General features: G+C 56.2%; 1 protein-coding gene across 1 annotated transcript; it reads left to right on the top strand.

The window, feature by feature from the left end:
• The first annotated feature begins 6,391 nt into the window (after positions 1 to 6,391).
• Positions 6,392 to 8,543, top strand: CE3H16orf82 (chromosome E3 C16orf82 homolog). The gene is given in 4 exon segments (XM_086692645.1): positions 6,392 to 6,619; positions 6,621 to 6,653; positions 6,655 to 7,091; positions 7,093 to 8,543. Coding segments are annotated over 4 exon segments (831 nt in total). The 5' UTR covers positions 6,392 to 6,406; the 3' UTR covers positions 7,241 to 8,543.
• Positions 8,544 to 12,382: the final 3,839 nt, after the last annotated feature.

Below are 12,382 nucleotides of genomic sequence, written 5' to 3'. Positions count from 1 at the left end.
ACCTATTCTCGGTTGATCTCTCCTTTCCAAGGCTGCAGCCCTTCCCGCGGACTTTCAATTTGGCCAGAAAAAGAAAATGTGCGGTAATGACAGAATATCCTGCCTGGAGAATGCTGGGAGCCGAATCACCACCGTGCTGGTAATAAGTCCAAATGAAAGATATTATGTCACCTCGTTTGAATTAAACAGATGAACTACAGTCCTAGACCATTAAAAATGAACCAATCTGCTGGAATGCTTCCAAGCTCTCAGAATTCAGTGCCCCTAAAAGGTGCTCGGCTCTAGCGGGGTTTTATATCCTCATTTTCTGCCAATAATTCCTCCACTCTGTGAACGTGGAGGAATAATTTGGTGAAAAGGAAGCTGACCCTTCAGCAGTGGCCTCTTTCCAAGGACGGCCCTGGCTGTGCTAACTCAGGGCCAACCAAGCCCCTTGCTGGTGCCCTCTGCCCGGGAGCGACCGGTTGGGGGTTAATCCCGAAGCCCCGCAGAGACACAGGGCAGGCAGCCAGGGCCCCATCTGCAGACTGGGTGATGGTTAAGTACCCCGGCAATGTTTTCTCCACCGGGAGCTTGGAGAGGGGGGCTCCCCACCTGCACCCCAAAAGCCCAGAGAGAGAGGCAGTTGATAGTGTGGCCTCCCTTTACAAACAGGGAAACTGAGGTGCCTAGGGTCACACGTCCAGTGTGCCCGGGGTGGGGGGGGCGGAGGCTGGCGCGGCCCTCCCAGTCCCGCTCTGCCATGCTGCCACTCCTTGTGTCCCTGAGCACACAGCTCCCACGGTGTCCCACACCGGCCCTTCCGTGACACAAGTGGCTTCTCCCTCAAGCGCTGCCCCCCCCCCCCCCGCTTGGTCCATGGCTCAGGCACCGCTTTCCCCTGTCGGAGAACCCGTGTCCCTATCTGCAAACCTGTTCCGCTCGGGTGCCCCTCAGAGTAGACTAGACCGGGAGCCAGAAGATCTGGCTGCTGTGTGCCAGCCATGGTGGCCTTCGGAGGTCTCCTTCTGCTCACTGAGACTCAGCGTCCTCATCTGTAACTTGGCACTTAATAAGCACTTCGTCTGCCAGGGTTCCCCACCCCAGCACCAGAATCCCACCCAGCGCCCGTTCAGCCTCCTTCTGGCTTTAGGACTCAGCACCTGGCTAAGATATAACCCTACCCTCTCATTTAACCCACCCCCAAAATGAGCGACTCCAGCTTGCCTTACGTTGATGATAAAGGTTTTGCGTCACCACAGGATACTAGGGGTGATTAAACCTCGTGAACTTCCCAAGCATCAGTCACTGCTCTGGATGCTTTACGTTTGTGCGTTCGGCAGCCCGAGGGCTCAGCAGGGTCAAAACCTCCCTGACCTCCCTGACACGCTCCCTGACCTCGAGGATATCGAAAGCCAGCATTTACTGGCCCCCTTTCTCAAAAGAGGAAACCGGCTTGAGGAGGCTTGGATAACCTGACATGGCAGCCGGGAGGAGACAGGGCCTGGGGTGGGGGGGTGGGGGGTCCATGTCTGTCTGACCCCAGAGCCCACACCACCAAGGACTTGCTGGTAGTTTGGGGCCCACGGGCCTGGCAGGCCAGCCCGGGCATCTGAGAACGCACTGCCCACGACCCTGGGTCTCACCAGACGGTTCCCAAGCTGGAGTGTGCGTGCCTCAGAAGGTCCGGGGAGGAATGTCTTCACAAACCTGTGGGCCTGACAGGTGAAGCGGGTTTTCAGGGGTCATTTTGACTACATAGGACTCCAGCTCGGGTTAGGACGGCCGCCTCAGGTTGCTCGGGACCGTTCAGGAAGGTCTCCCATCCCAGAAACCCCCTCAGTCACGTGCTGAACGGAGACAGTAATTCCCACAGACTGCTTACCGCCCTGCGTGTTCTGTGCTCAGGGTGGCCTCGGCTGACCGGTAGGGACCCCTTTCCGCCTTGCCTGGCGGGGCGCTGGTCTCCCTCTGGTGGTCTCCTGAGATTCCACCCCGGGTCAGTACTTGTGTGCCACCTGAGGCAGACAAGGTGGACAGACACTTGGCATCCACTCTGGGGGCCTTGACCTCTCCACGCCCCACAGCCTGAAGCCCCCAGAGCGTGAGACATAGGGTCTCCAGGCTCCGGGTACTTCGGGCTTGCTGAGCGCTTACTGGCCTCACTGAATCCTCGCCACGGCCTGAGGGGCCATGACCCCGCAGACGAGGCAACTCTAGCAGGCTCCAGTGACAGCCCCACCCAGGTCCTGTTGGCCCTCCAGGGTTGTCAGCCTCCGTCCGGACGCGGACAGTACTGAGTGACGGCTTCTCCCCCCAGCGTGCTCCTGTGCTCCGTCTCCCTCTGCCCTCCTCTGCCTCAGGGCTCCTCAGGCATCACAGGGGTTTGCTCAGGGAGCCCGTGGCTAACCCCCCAGGCCCCTGAGATGTGCTCCATTCAGCCTCTGAGAGGCCCAAGCCGACTCCCACATTCTCTGGAACGCCCCCATTACTGGCTTCCCTGCCTTCCCTGTCTTGCAGCCCCACCTCTTCACGGGGCTTCTTGGGACCCCCCCCCCCCACAAATAAACTACTGGATCCAAGCCCAGGCCTTAAGGCTGCTCTTGAGGGAACCCAAACTGAGACAGAAAGGTTAGGTAAGTCGCCAGAGATCACACAGCTGATAAGCAGCATTGCGCGGATTTGAACTCAGATCTCTGAGAGCTTGCTGGTTACTTTGCTGTGCGGTTCTCATACTTGCTCTAGGGAATATTCTTGCCCCTCCTCATCCTCAGGCTGCTTCTCCTCCGCCCTCCCCCCCACCCCGTCCTCCACACGCTGAGTCCACAATGAAGACCACAAGATGGGGTCTTGCCACAGCTAACGGGAGCTGGATGACGAGCCCTGAGAGAGGATCACCCGCTTTCGGCCACCTCAGCGTCCCCGCTTCCTGCTGTCCCCCACCCCTCATCCCCGCCCAAGGGGGCAGCCCTGTGACCTCATCTTCAGCTAAAGCTGAACATTCGTAAGGGCCATGTTTTATGGCCCAATAATGCAGGCCACAGATGCCCCAGTGATTCATCCCATCCCTAAGCGGAACCTCATAGAAACATTCAGATGGAAGATGAGGCCCGACTGTTGAGGAGAAGTGTCTGTTCTGTTCATTACGTGCAATTAAAATGATTGGAAGCTTTCTTAGTCTGGGAGGACACTTCTCAGAAATTTGCAGGGGAAACATCATGTCAGAGACACTTAAAGGCACGCCTCTTGCAAGGGAAAAGGGGGAAGTAACCTAAATGCTCACCAGTTAGAATGGACGAATCACGACGCTCATCAATAGGATACCCTACAGTACTGGAAGTGAACTTGAGCTGCGACACAGCACAGAGGAGTCGCACTGGTGTTGAGCGTAAGTTGGAAAAGCACACATCAAGAACGCCATTTATATCAAGATTGATAGCATGCGACACAATTCCATGTTGGCTTAGGGGTACGTCCTCTTCTACCCCCAAGTACAGAGACGTGCGTCAGATTCAATGATGAGCGTGAGATTCTGGACTGCCACGGAGAGAGAATGGGGACGGGTAGATGGGTTTGGAGGTTTATCAGTAATCTCTTCTTTTTTCTTTGTTTTATAGTGAGAGAGAGTTGGGCGGGGGGAGGGGCGGGAGAAGGTGAGAGAGAGAATCCCAAGCAGGCTTCTCATTCAGCATGGAGCCCGACACAGGGCTTGATCTCACAACCCCAAGATCATGACCTGAGCCAAAATCAAAAGTCAGATGCTTAACCAACTGAACCATCCAAGAGCCCCTGTAATGTCTTCTTCTTCCTTCCTTCCTTCCTTCCTTCCTTCCTTCCTTCCTTCCTTCTTTCCTTTTCCTTTCTTTCTTTCTCTTTCCTTTTTCTTTCTTTCTCTCTTCTTTCTTTCCTTCCTCTTCCTTCCTTCCTTCCTTCCTTTATCTTTCTTTCTTTCTTTCTTTTTCTTTCTTTCTTTCCTTCCCCTTTCTCTCTCTCTCTTCTTTCTTTCCTTCCTCTTCCTTCCTTCCTTCCTTCCTTCCTTCCTTCCTTCCTTTCTTTCTCTCTCTCTTTCTTTCTTTCTTTCTTTCTTTCTTTCTTTCTTTCTTTCTTTCTTTCATATGTGCTAAATAATTTTAACAGCTGGGGGTGGGGCAGAATGCAACTCGGAGGAAGAATTTCCTTCTTTTGGAACAGTTCACCCCTCCAGGCCACGGCTAAGCTTCGTCTTGCTCCCTGCAGAAGGTAGAAAGTCCAAGGTCCTGTCATCAGGGACCCAGGTCCATCCCTGGAACCACCTGCTCAAGTGCCAAGTGCACCTGAGAAGGGAGGTACCCACCACCTCTGGCCCCCAGGAATGCCTCTCACTACCCCCGGGACAAGCACTGCCTGCCTGGCAGCCCAATCAGGCAGTCAGGGGCCAGGCTTCGGGGCAGGCTAAGGATGGAGTGAGCTTCAACGAGACAGTGCATGCCAGCGTCTAGCTAGGTGCCCGGGGTGCAACACGTCCTCCATATCCGGTCATTCTACAGCCTGGCACCGGGCCCAGGAGTTCCCAGTGCCGCGGCCTGCGCTGGGCTGTGCCTCTCAGGGGAGCACACTCACCCCACTGCCCGGTGAGCACACAGGGGCGCTCCAGAGTGAACAAACACGGGTCGTTGGCCAGACGCAGCCAGACAATGGGGCCTCCAGCAAAGAGAACACGGTGTCCATCGCAGGGTCCCAGGGGAGGCTCTGGGATAAGAGAGCTCGCCAGGGGGAACGTTGGGGGCCAGTGGGCACCCTGGAGGGTGATGCTGAGAGCCGGAGGGTTTGTGGTTTCCAAAAAGTGTGTGCATGTTTATATATATTTGCATATGTCTTCATGTGGATATGCTTACATATGCATATACGCATGTGGATATATATTCTTGTGTGCACTCACGTATGCATATTCTTCTGTATTCATATATAAACATACTGTGAATGTATTTGCATCCGTACACATACGTACTTATGTATATATGCATACATATGTACGTATGCACATACACTTGTGTATTTTTTTTTTCATGCAAACACCTATACTGTCTTGAATAGAAGGTTCCATGAGGTCGGACAGCGCTGCCACGGTGAACCTAGGGGCAGACCCTAGCCTGGGTGTTTCCTGTCCGCCCGGCTGGGGGAGCTGAGGTTCAGAGAGGTTGAGGTGGTCACGGGATGTCACCCGGGGGGAGGACACGGGAGTGGAACCACAGCAGGCCAGAGTCCCAAGATGGAGAGGGGCAGTCACTCTATTCATGGAGCACCGTCCAGCCTACCGTCCCCCCGCCTCCCCATTTTATTTTCCCCACAGCACTTCTGTCGGAAATGAGCCTGTGTGTCCCCCCAACTCTCGACTGTGAGGCCCAGCAAGGAGGGACTGCCCGGCTGTCTGTAGAGGGTCTAACAGAACACTTAGCATTCATTTCTCTTCCACTAATGTTTGTGGAGGGTTTAATCACCACCACCCATTTGGGGCATCTCTAAGCACGGCTCCGAAGCAGACGAGCTGAGGCTCGAACCCACGCTGATCTCACCTCTGAGACACTAGGCTCTGCCCTTCCTCACAGCCCTTACCACGGTGCATGCCATTCGGCATGCTTCAGAAGGAGGCCGTGCCGTTTCTAGAAGGCCATCCTGCCCCTGACCCAGAGGCTCGTGGACCCCGCAGCTGGCCTTGACCCTGCTCTTCCTCGAGCCCCCAGATACGGCCCCTCAGCAAGCCCTGAGTCCTGCCTTCTAGATACACCCAGGATCTCCCAGCTCTGCGGCCACTCAATGGTCCGGGCCCTCCCTGTCACTCCCGGATTCCTGCACTGGCCCCACCCAGCTCCTTGTCCCACCCTGCCCACCGGACATCCCCCCATGCAGCGGCCTGCTCCAACTCCGGTCTGCTCATCACTGCTGACGAGTCTCCAGCAGCTCCCAACTCACCAGGGCCACAGGTCCTAGCCTCCCCAAGAGAATAAGGAAACAAAATCTCTGCCCTTGCAAAGATATTCGAGCAGAGGGAACCAGCAATAAGGAACCGACACATCGAAAGACTTGCAAATTGCACTTAATGCCATAAAGCACATAAGTTAGAAAGTGACATAGAGAATAACAGAGGGGTGTTCTTGTAGAGGCCAGGGACACTTTAGCTGAGGCTTGAAGGCCAAGGGGCTGAGGGAAGAACATTCCAGGCAGAAACTTTTTTTCTTTTTTTGCCAGTGCAAAGTCCCTGTGGCAGGTAAGAGCTCCAAATAAGAAAACAGCCAACATGACCGCACCTCGAGGTGATGAAGGGGTAGGGTGTGATGTGGGACCAGTGACCAATGACATCCTAAAGAAATGCAGCTCAGAAGGGGCTCAGCCAGGAGGCACACCCAGATGTCATGATATGGCAAAGCAGGGGCCACAGGCCCCGTAGGAAATGTCCCCAGGAAGGTGGTCCTTGCCTCTCTCTGGCCATAAGTCCTTTTTCTACCCACCTCCAGCCCCAGCCACTGATGTAACTGGTGCCAGGACAGCATTGTCCTCCCTCCCACACCCACCCCGCCTCATAGACCCATCACCATGGGAACCAGGCCAGCCAATCAGAACACTGCCCTTTGAAAGGCCACCTTATAAATTGAACTGCCTCTCCCCCAGACAAACCACACCCACCATTCAGAGGCCTCCCAGGGTCCCCTCCCCCTGGATAAACCAGATCATCTGTCCCTCACTTTCCTCCAGGGTACAACAGGGGAGTCTGCTGCTTGGAATGCTCAGGACCAAGCTCCAGGCCTCCCATCCCCCAGCTTAGAGCCCCAGTCACCCGCGTGGCCACACCATGACGCAGGAGCCACTCAGGGGCCCCTGAGACTTCTGGGCAGCAACCTGGGAAACGCGTGGAGAAGGGAGAGCGACTTGCTGAGCCTGCGACAGTCCAGCCTGGGGACATGCAGGGACAGTGACACCAGCCTGTTGGACAGCGGGTATGCGGGGGATGAGGAGAACAGCGAGGTCAGCCTGGTGGCCAGGAGACACATCGTGAGGTTGCACAGAAGTCTCAACACCCAGACAGACAGCGCCCAGAGCAGCCAGCTGTGTGCCGTCTACTCCCCCAGCCAGATAAGGAGCCAGCCGGGCGCACAGAGCAGACCAGGCTGGAGGGGAAGAGCGACACCAGCCTGCCCAGCAGCGGCAGCGGCAGCGGGGCCAGCAGCCCGACCAGCATGAGCTTCATCAGTCTGGGCAGCAGCGCCCTCAACTACCAGGTGAGTAGCGGGCTGTTCAGTTCCACCAGCAGCCTTCCCTCCAGCCAGGCCAGCAGCCGCCAGGGCACGCGGGAGGACGGCGGCGTGCAGACCGGGGTGAAAAGTAACACCAGTCTGCAGGAGGACGGGGCCGGAGGCAAGGCCAAGGCCAGCGACCAAGGTCGGGGGCAAGGCCAAAGCCAGGCCACCGAGGGCGAGCAGCCTGCCCAGACGTGCGTGCCTGCATGAGAAGGCTCACCGGCCACTAGGGTCTTGAAAACTGGACGTGAACCCCCAGCAAGCCTGGACTTTACCCAGAGCGGTTACGGCCAAGCAGACGCCTTTAAAAAGCACCCAGTGCGTCTGAACCTTGGGTGGAGAGCCCCGTTTGTAGCAACGACTGTCGGCGGCAGGGTGACGTGTAGCAAGAACTGTGAAAGGTAAGCACCACCTGCAGTGACCGTCAGCGATCAACGGCACGACCGTCTACTCTGAAGCTGCAGCAGGATCCTGGGGGGCTGGGTCTACCCTCCACTGCGAGCCCCAGCGATGAGCCACCTCTAACAGGATCCGTCAATGGCAAAACCGTCTGTATGGAGAACCGTCACTGCGGGATCGCCAGCCAAAACTCATCAGTGGGGACGGTCGCGGTCAGCAGCAAATGCCAGCTCTGTTTTAGAACCATCTGATGTCAGAACCTCCCATGGAGAAACCGTGCGAAGTGGTGAGCACCGTCTACAGTCAACACCAACCGTGATGAGCTCAGGAGAAGCAAGCACCAGCCGCGGCTGGGACCGTCCGCGTCGGGAGCCAGCCGAAGGAAGCACCATCGACGGGAAACCACGACCCTGGGGAGCCGGATCCCTACCAAGCTCTGCAAGATGTGCTGCCTGCGAGAGCCAGAGAGGCTCCGGACGGGGCTCCCTGAGGCCCCGTCCCTGTCTCGATGTGCATCTCCAAGGAGGTAGAGGCGAGAAAGGAGCCCAGACACCTTCTCGGTTGAGATGGTTGGGACTGCTTCCTATGGCAGGACAATGCCATGGTCAATGCTTAACGGTGACAGAAACCAACCCAGCCAAGCATGGCTGGGATGAGACAGCTCTGAGCCGTTTAGCAAAAGTCTCCTGGACGGGTGGGAGGGCTGAGGACGCTTGCCTGCCCCTTCTCAGGACCATAAAGCCCTTCCCCGGGGGGCTGACCGTGAAAACCCTGGGGAGGGAGCGTGTCCACGGAGGGGCGGAGGTCAGAACAGTCACGAAGACATCCACTAGGTACCAGAAGGAAAGCTGAGGGGGCACCAGAGACAATAAAAAGTGTCTGGAGAGGCTGAAAGGAGGTGAGGTTCGTGTGTGTGTTCCCGGCCGAGGTTACAGAGACAAACTCAGACGCACTAAAGAGCCGTGTTGACAGGAGGGCTTAGCTACCAACTCTGTTACCTCCAGGCTGGTGATCTGGGGGAAAATGCTTACAATTTTGGAGCCTGAGTTTCTTCATGTGGAAAATGGGAACGATACCCTCTATGTCATACATGGATAGAAGGGTCATGTGGATTACGTGAAAACGGCTTTTTTAACTTTATTTATTTTGAGAGCGACCGAGACAGAGTGAGTGGGGGAGGGGCAGAGAGAGGGAGAGAGAGAGAACCCAGGTAGGTTCCGAGATGCCAGCACAGAGCCCGACACGAGGCTCAGTCTCACAGACTGCAAGATCACGACCTGAGCTGAAGTCAAGAGTCAGACGCTTAACCAACTGAGCCACCCGGGAGCCCCTAGATGAAGTATTCTTGACCAAAACAAAAACCAAAAAACCGAAAACAATGGACCCATAGCATCTGCTTAGAAGTCGAGGCAGATCACAGATGGTTTGCTAGGTTTCAGGAGTTAGCGGTTCTGGGTTCAAGGGCATCGCGTGTCTGGACTGCTGAGGCCCTTCCTCTGGAGCGTGAGTACATTCTCCCCCACTCTCCTCCCAGCAAAATCGCTTAGCGGGAACAGAGCACCCACAACCCAGGCCCCTCCCAGCCCTGCCCAAGGGGGTCCCTGTCCGCCCATCGCCGCCCCCACCCCCATTGCTGCCCTGCTCTCCTGTCTCAGAGGGTGACAGAGGGCACACAGAGGCAAAGTTGTAGGTGCTGCTGCATGCTGAGCCCTCGGTGTGGAGGCCACAGACCGCTCGGGCACAGAGTGGCCACCATGAGCTCACCACCGTCCCCTGACCACCTCCTCCTGTCTCCTTTCTCAGCAAACGCCATCATCTCACTCCATTGTTCGGGCTGGACCCTCATCACGAGGGGGGTCTACCCCTGCCTCAGCCCCACCTTTCATCAGTCCCTAACACCGCCCCTCCCCCACTGCTGACCCCCTAATCCAGGCCCCTTCCTCCCCGACCAGTGGTTCCCAGCCCTACCTGCACAGTAGAGTCACCCGGGGAATATCTACAAGATACAGATGCCCGGGCCACTCCAGAGACCTGGACTGGTTATCTGTAGTGGCTTTAAAGCTCCTCGGGTGATGAAAATGTACAGCCAGGGCTGGGAAGCACCTCTGCCCTTGCTGTGTTCCCCATCAAATGCACTTTCAAGCCCTGGGGTCTAAAACTGACACCTGCAGGAACGAGGAAGTTGCTACAAGGGAGCAGGGGAGGGGCTTTGGCACACTGGAGAGCATGCAACCCCACACAAGGAGAAGCCAGAAGTTCAAAATTGTATGTCAAATCTCCTGATTTTTTAACTATTTTTAACATTTATTTTTGAGAGACAGCGAGAGCGTGAGTGGGGGAGGGGCAGAGAGAGAGGGAGACACAGAATCTGAATCAGCCTCCAGGCTCTGAACTGTCAGCACAGAGCCCGACGCGGGGCTCGAACTCGTGAACAGGCGCGCCTCAAATCTCCTGATTTCCAAACATTGGTCACAAAATCAAATTCTCTCCAAAAAGCGGGGGTAGTCAATGAAAACATTTCTGAAGGCAATTTCAGAACCACACACAGAGGCTTCTGCTTCTGAGTAGAGAACACGGCGATCTTTCTGAAACAAAACTTGGCTTCTCTTCCCTAACTGCTTAAAAACTTCCGAATTTCCCCGCGGGCCAAAGGATTTGACACGGCCTTCAAGGCTCTACAACAAGCTGACCTGAATATGTTTTCCTTACCTGGACTCCTGCCTCCTCCCCCTAACCCTCTCTAGACCACCTCAAACCTGTCATGACTTATGTGCAGTAACATGTACTCATTTTCGTGTACAGTTCTCTGGTTTTTGATAAGCACACGTGGTCAGCACACCCTCAATACCAAATAGTTCCATCGCACCTCAAAAGTCCCCTTTTGCCCCTTTCGGTCAGTTCCTCCCACCCCAGCACCGCTGGCCAGTTTTCTGTCCCTCGTCTTCCAGAATGTCACACACGTAGAAGCGCACATGGCTAGCAGCCTTACAAGCCTGGCAGCTTTCACTTGGCCATTTGTGACTCACCCGCATTGTTTGCTGCTGAGTAATGTTTCATGGTCCATCAGGTCTCTGGTTGAGAGGCATTTGGGTTGTTTCCCAGTCGGGGACGTTACGAAACGACTAATAATCACTTACGTACAGGTTTTGGTATGAACATAAGTTTCTCACTTCACTCTGCTGAGCACCCACGAGTGGGATGGCTGCCTGGGACGGAAGGGTGCCTAGCTTTGTAAGGACCCACCGAGTCACTTTCTGAAGGTGGCTTTCCTTTGTGATTGCCAGCACTTTGTAATTTCCCGAGTTTGGGTTTTTCATTTTCGCCCTTGAAGTCCCTGTCCATTATCTTAACCCTAAGAGGTAGTTTGTACCGGTCTCCCATTATTAACTCGATTTTATAGATGGGGAAACTGAGGCACAGAGAGGCCAACTCTGGGTAGGTTAGTGGCAGGGCTGGTATTTGAACCCGTGCCGTTGGCCCCAGAGTCCATGACCTTAACCATTCCCTGCTTTGGACATTTAGGGTCCCGGCACACCCAGGGGACGGGCCGCCCCCACACGCAGAACTCCCGGCCGGCTGTTTCTTGTCCCGAGCCCCTTAAGTGTGGCACCCCCCACTCTTCGTGTCTGCCCCCCTGAGGACAGCTGTCACTCCCCACCCCCTGCCCGTATCGTCAATGCCACTTCCGTGTCAGTAGCATCAACAGTGGCTGAATGAGCGAACGAAGGGGAGACAGTGGGTGAAGGATGAATTGCTGAGTCAGAAGAAAGCTGAGTCCCCCACGGCCTGCATCCCAGCGACCACAGCCCGTGGTCCAAAAGCAAATGCGGCTCAGGATCCGAAAATTAAATACCGCTCCGGGTGCACGCCTGAGCCCCCAGGGCCGCTCCATCCTTCTCTCGCCGTCTGCCTGGCAGATACGTCTCGGCCCAGCTCTCTCCCAGCCCGGCGCTGGGGAGGCAGCAAGCTCTTGGAGCAGGGACCATTTTTCAAGCGGGTCCAGTGATTTTCTCCTTTCCTGTCCACGGGCTTGGTGCTGGGGACGCGGCGTGCTTGGAGCGATGGGCTGGCTGCGGGCACTGGCTCCTGAATTATTAACTGGGCTGGGGAGAGAGTTGCTTACAAATGCTGTCCGTCCAGCAGCCCGGGCAGCCCACAGACTTCAAACAGGCCTGGAGCAGGGGGGCGGGAAGGCGAGGGACTCGGCCGGGGGGCGGGGGGGGCCCCACACGCTGGCCAGATCTGAAGCCTCTCTTGCCGAGCGCTCCCTTGGCCTTCGCCCCCCGCCCCGGAAGAAGTTCATTTTTCTTGAGCTCTTCGCACCATAGTGCCTGCTTTGCTGGATCTAAGCAGCTGACGTCACCTCGTCCGCCCACTGCAAAACCAGTGGGCGAGTAGATGGAGTCTAGTGATCAGGGTACGTTCTGAGACACAGACCCTTGGTCTGTGGCTTAGCACGGGTAGGGAGCAGAGTAGGGTGTCTGAGGTTGGGTCCCCAGAAGGAGAGCTTGCGACGGTGGTTCTCATGAGGGGCGTTCCAAGAAGGGGAATGAGGGACACGGGATGGGGCTGGGGACTGGCCTCAGGAGGACCCCATGGGGAGCTCCGGAGCGTCTCCTGCAGCTCAGGCAAAGGCCCTTTGTACCCCCACACCCTGAACCCCCACACCCATAACCTCCTGAGCAAATGCGGCTCAGCGGGTTATGGGTGGAACAGCTCCAGTCCAAATGGGC

The sequence above is a fragment of the Puma concolor genome, chromosome E3 (genome assembly GCF_028749965.1).
Source record: "Puma concolor isolate L17-30 chromosome E3, mPumCon1.1.hap2, whole genome shotgun sequence".
In the NCBI taxonomy this organism is placed as follows: domain Eukaryota; kingdom Metazoa; phylum Chordata; class Mammalia; order Carnivora; family Felidae; genus Puma; species Puma concolor.
The sequence above is the reverse complement of the archived record's forward strand: the minus strand, read 5'-3'. Positions and strand labels throughout refer to the sequence as shown.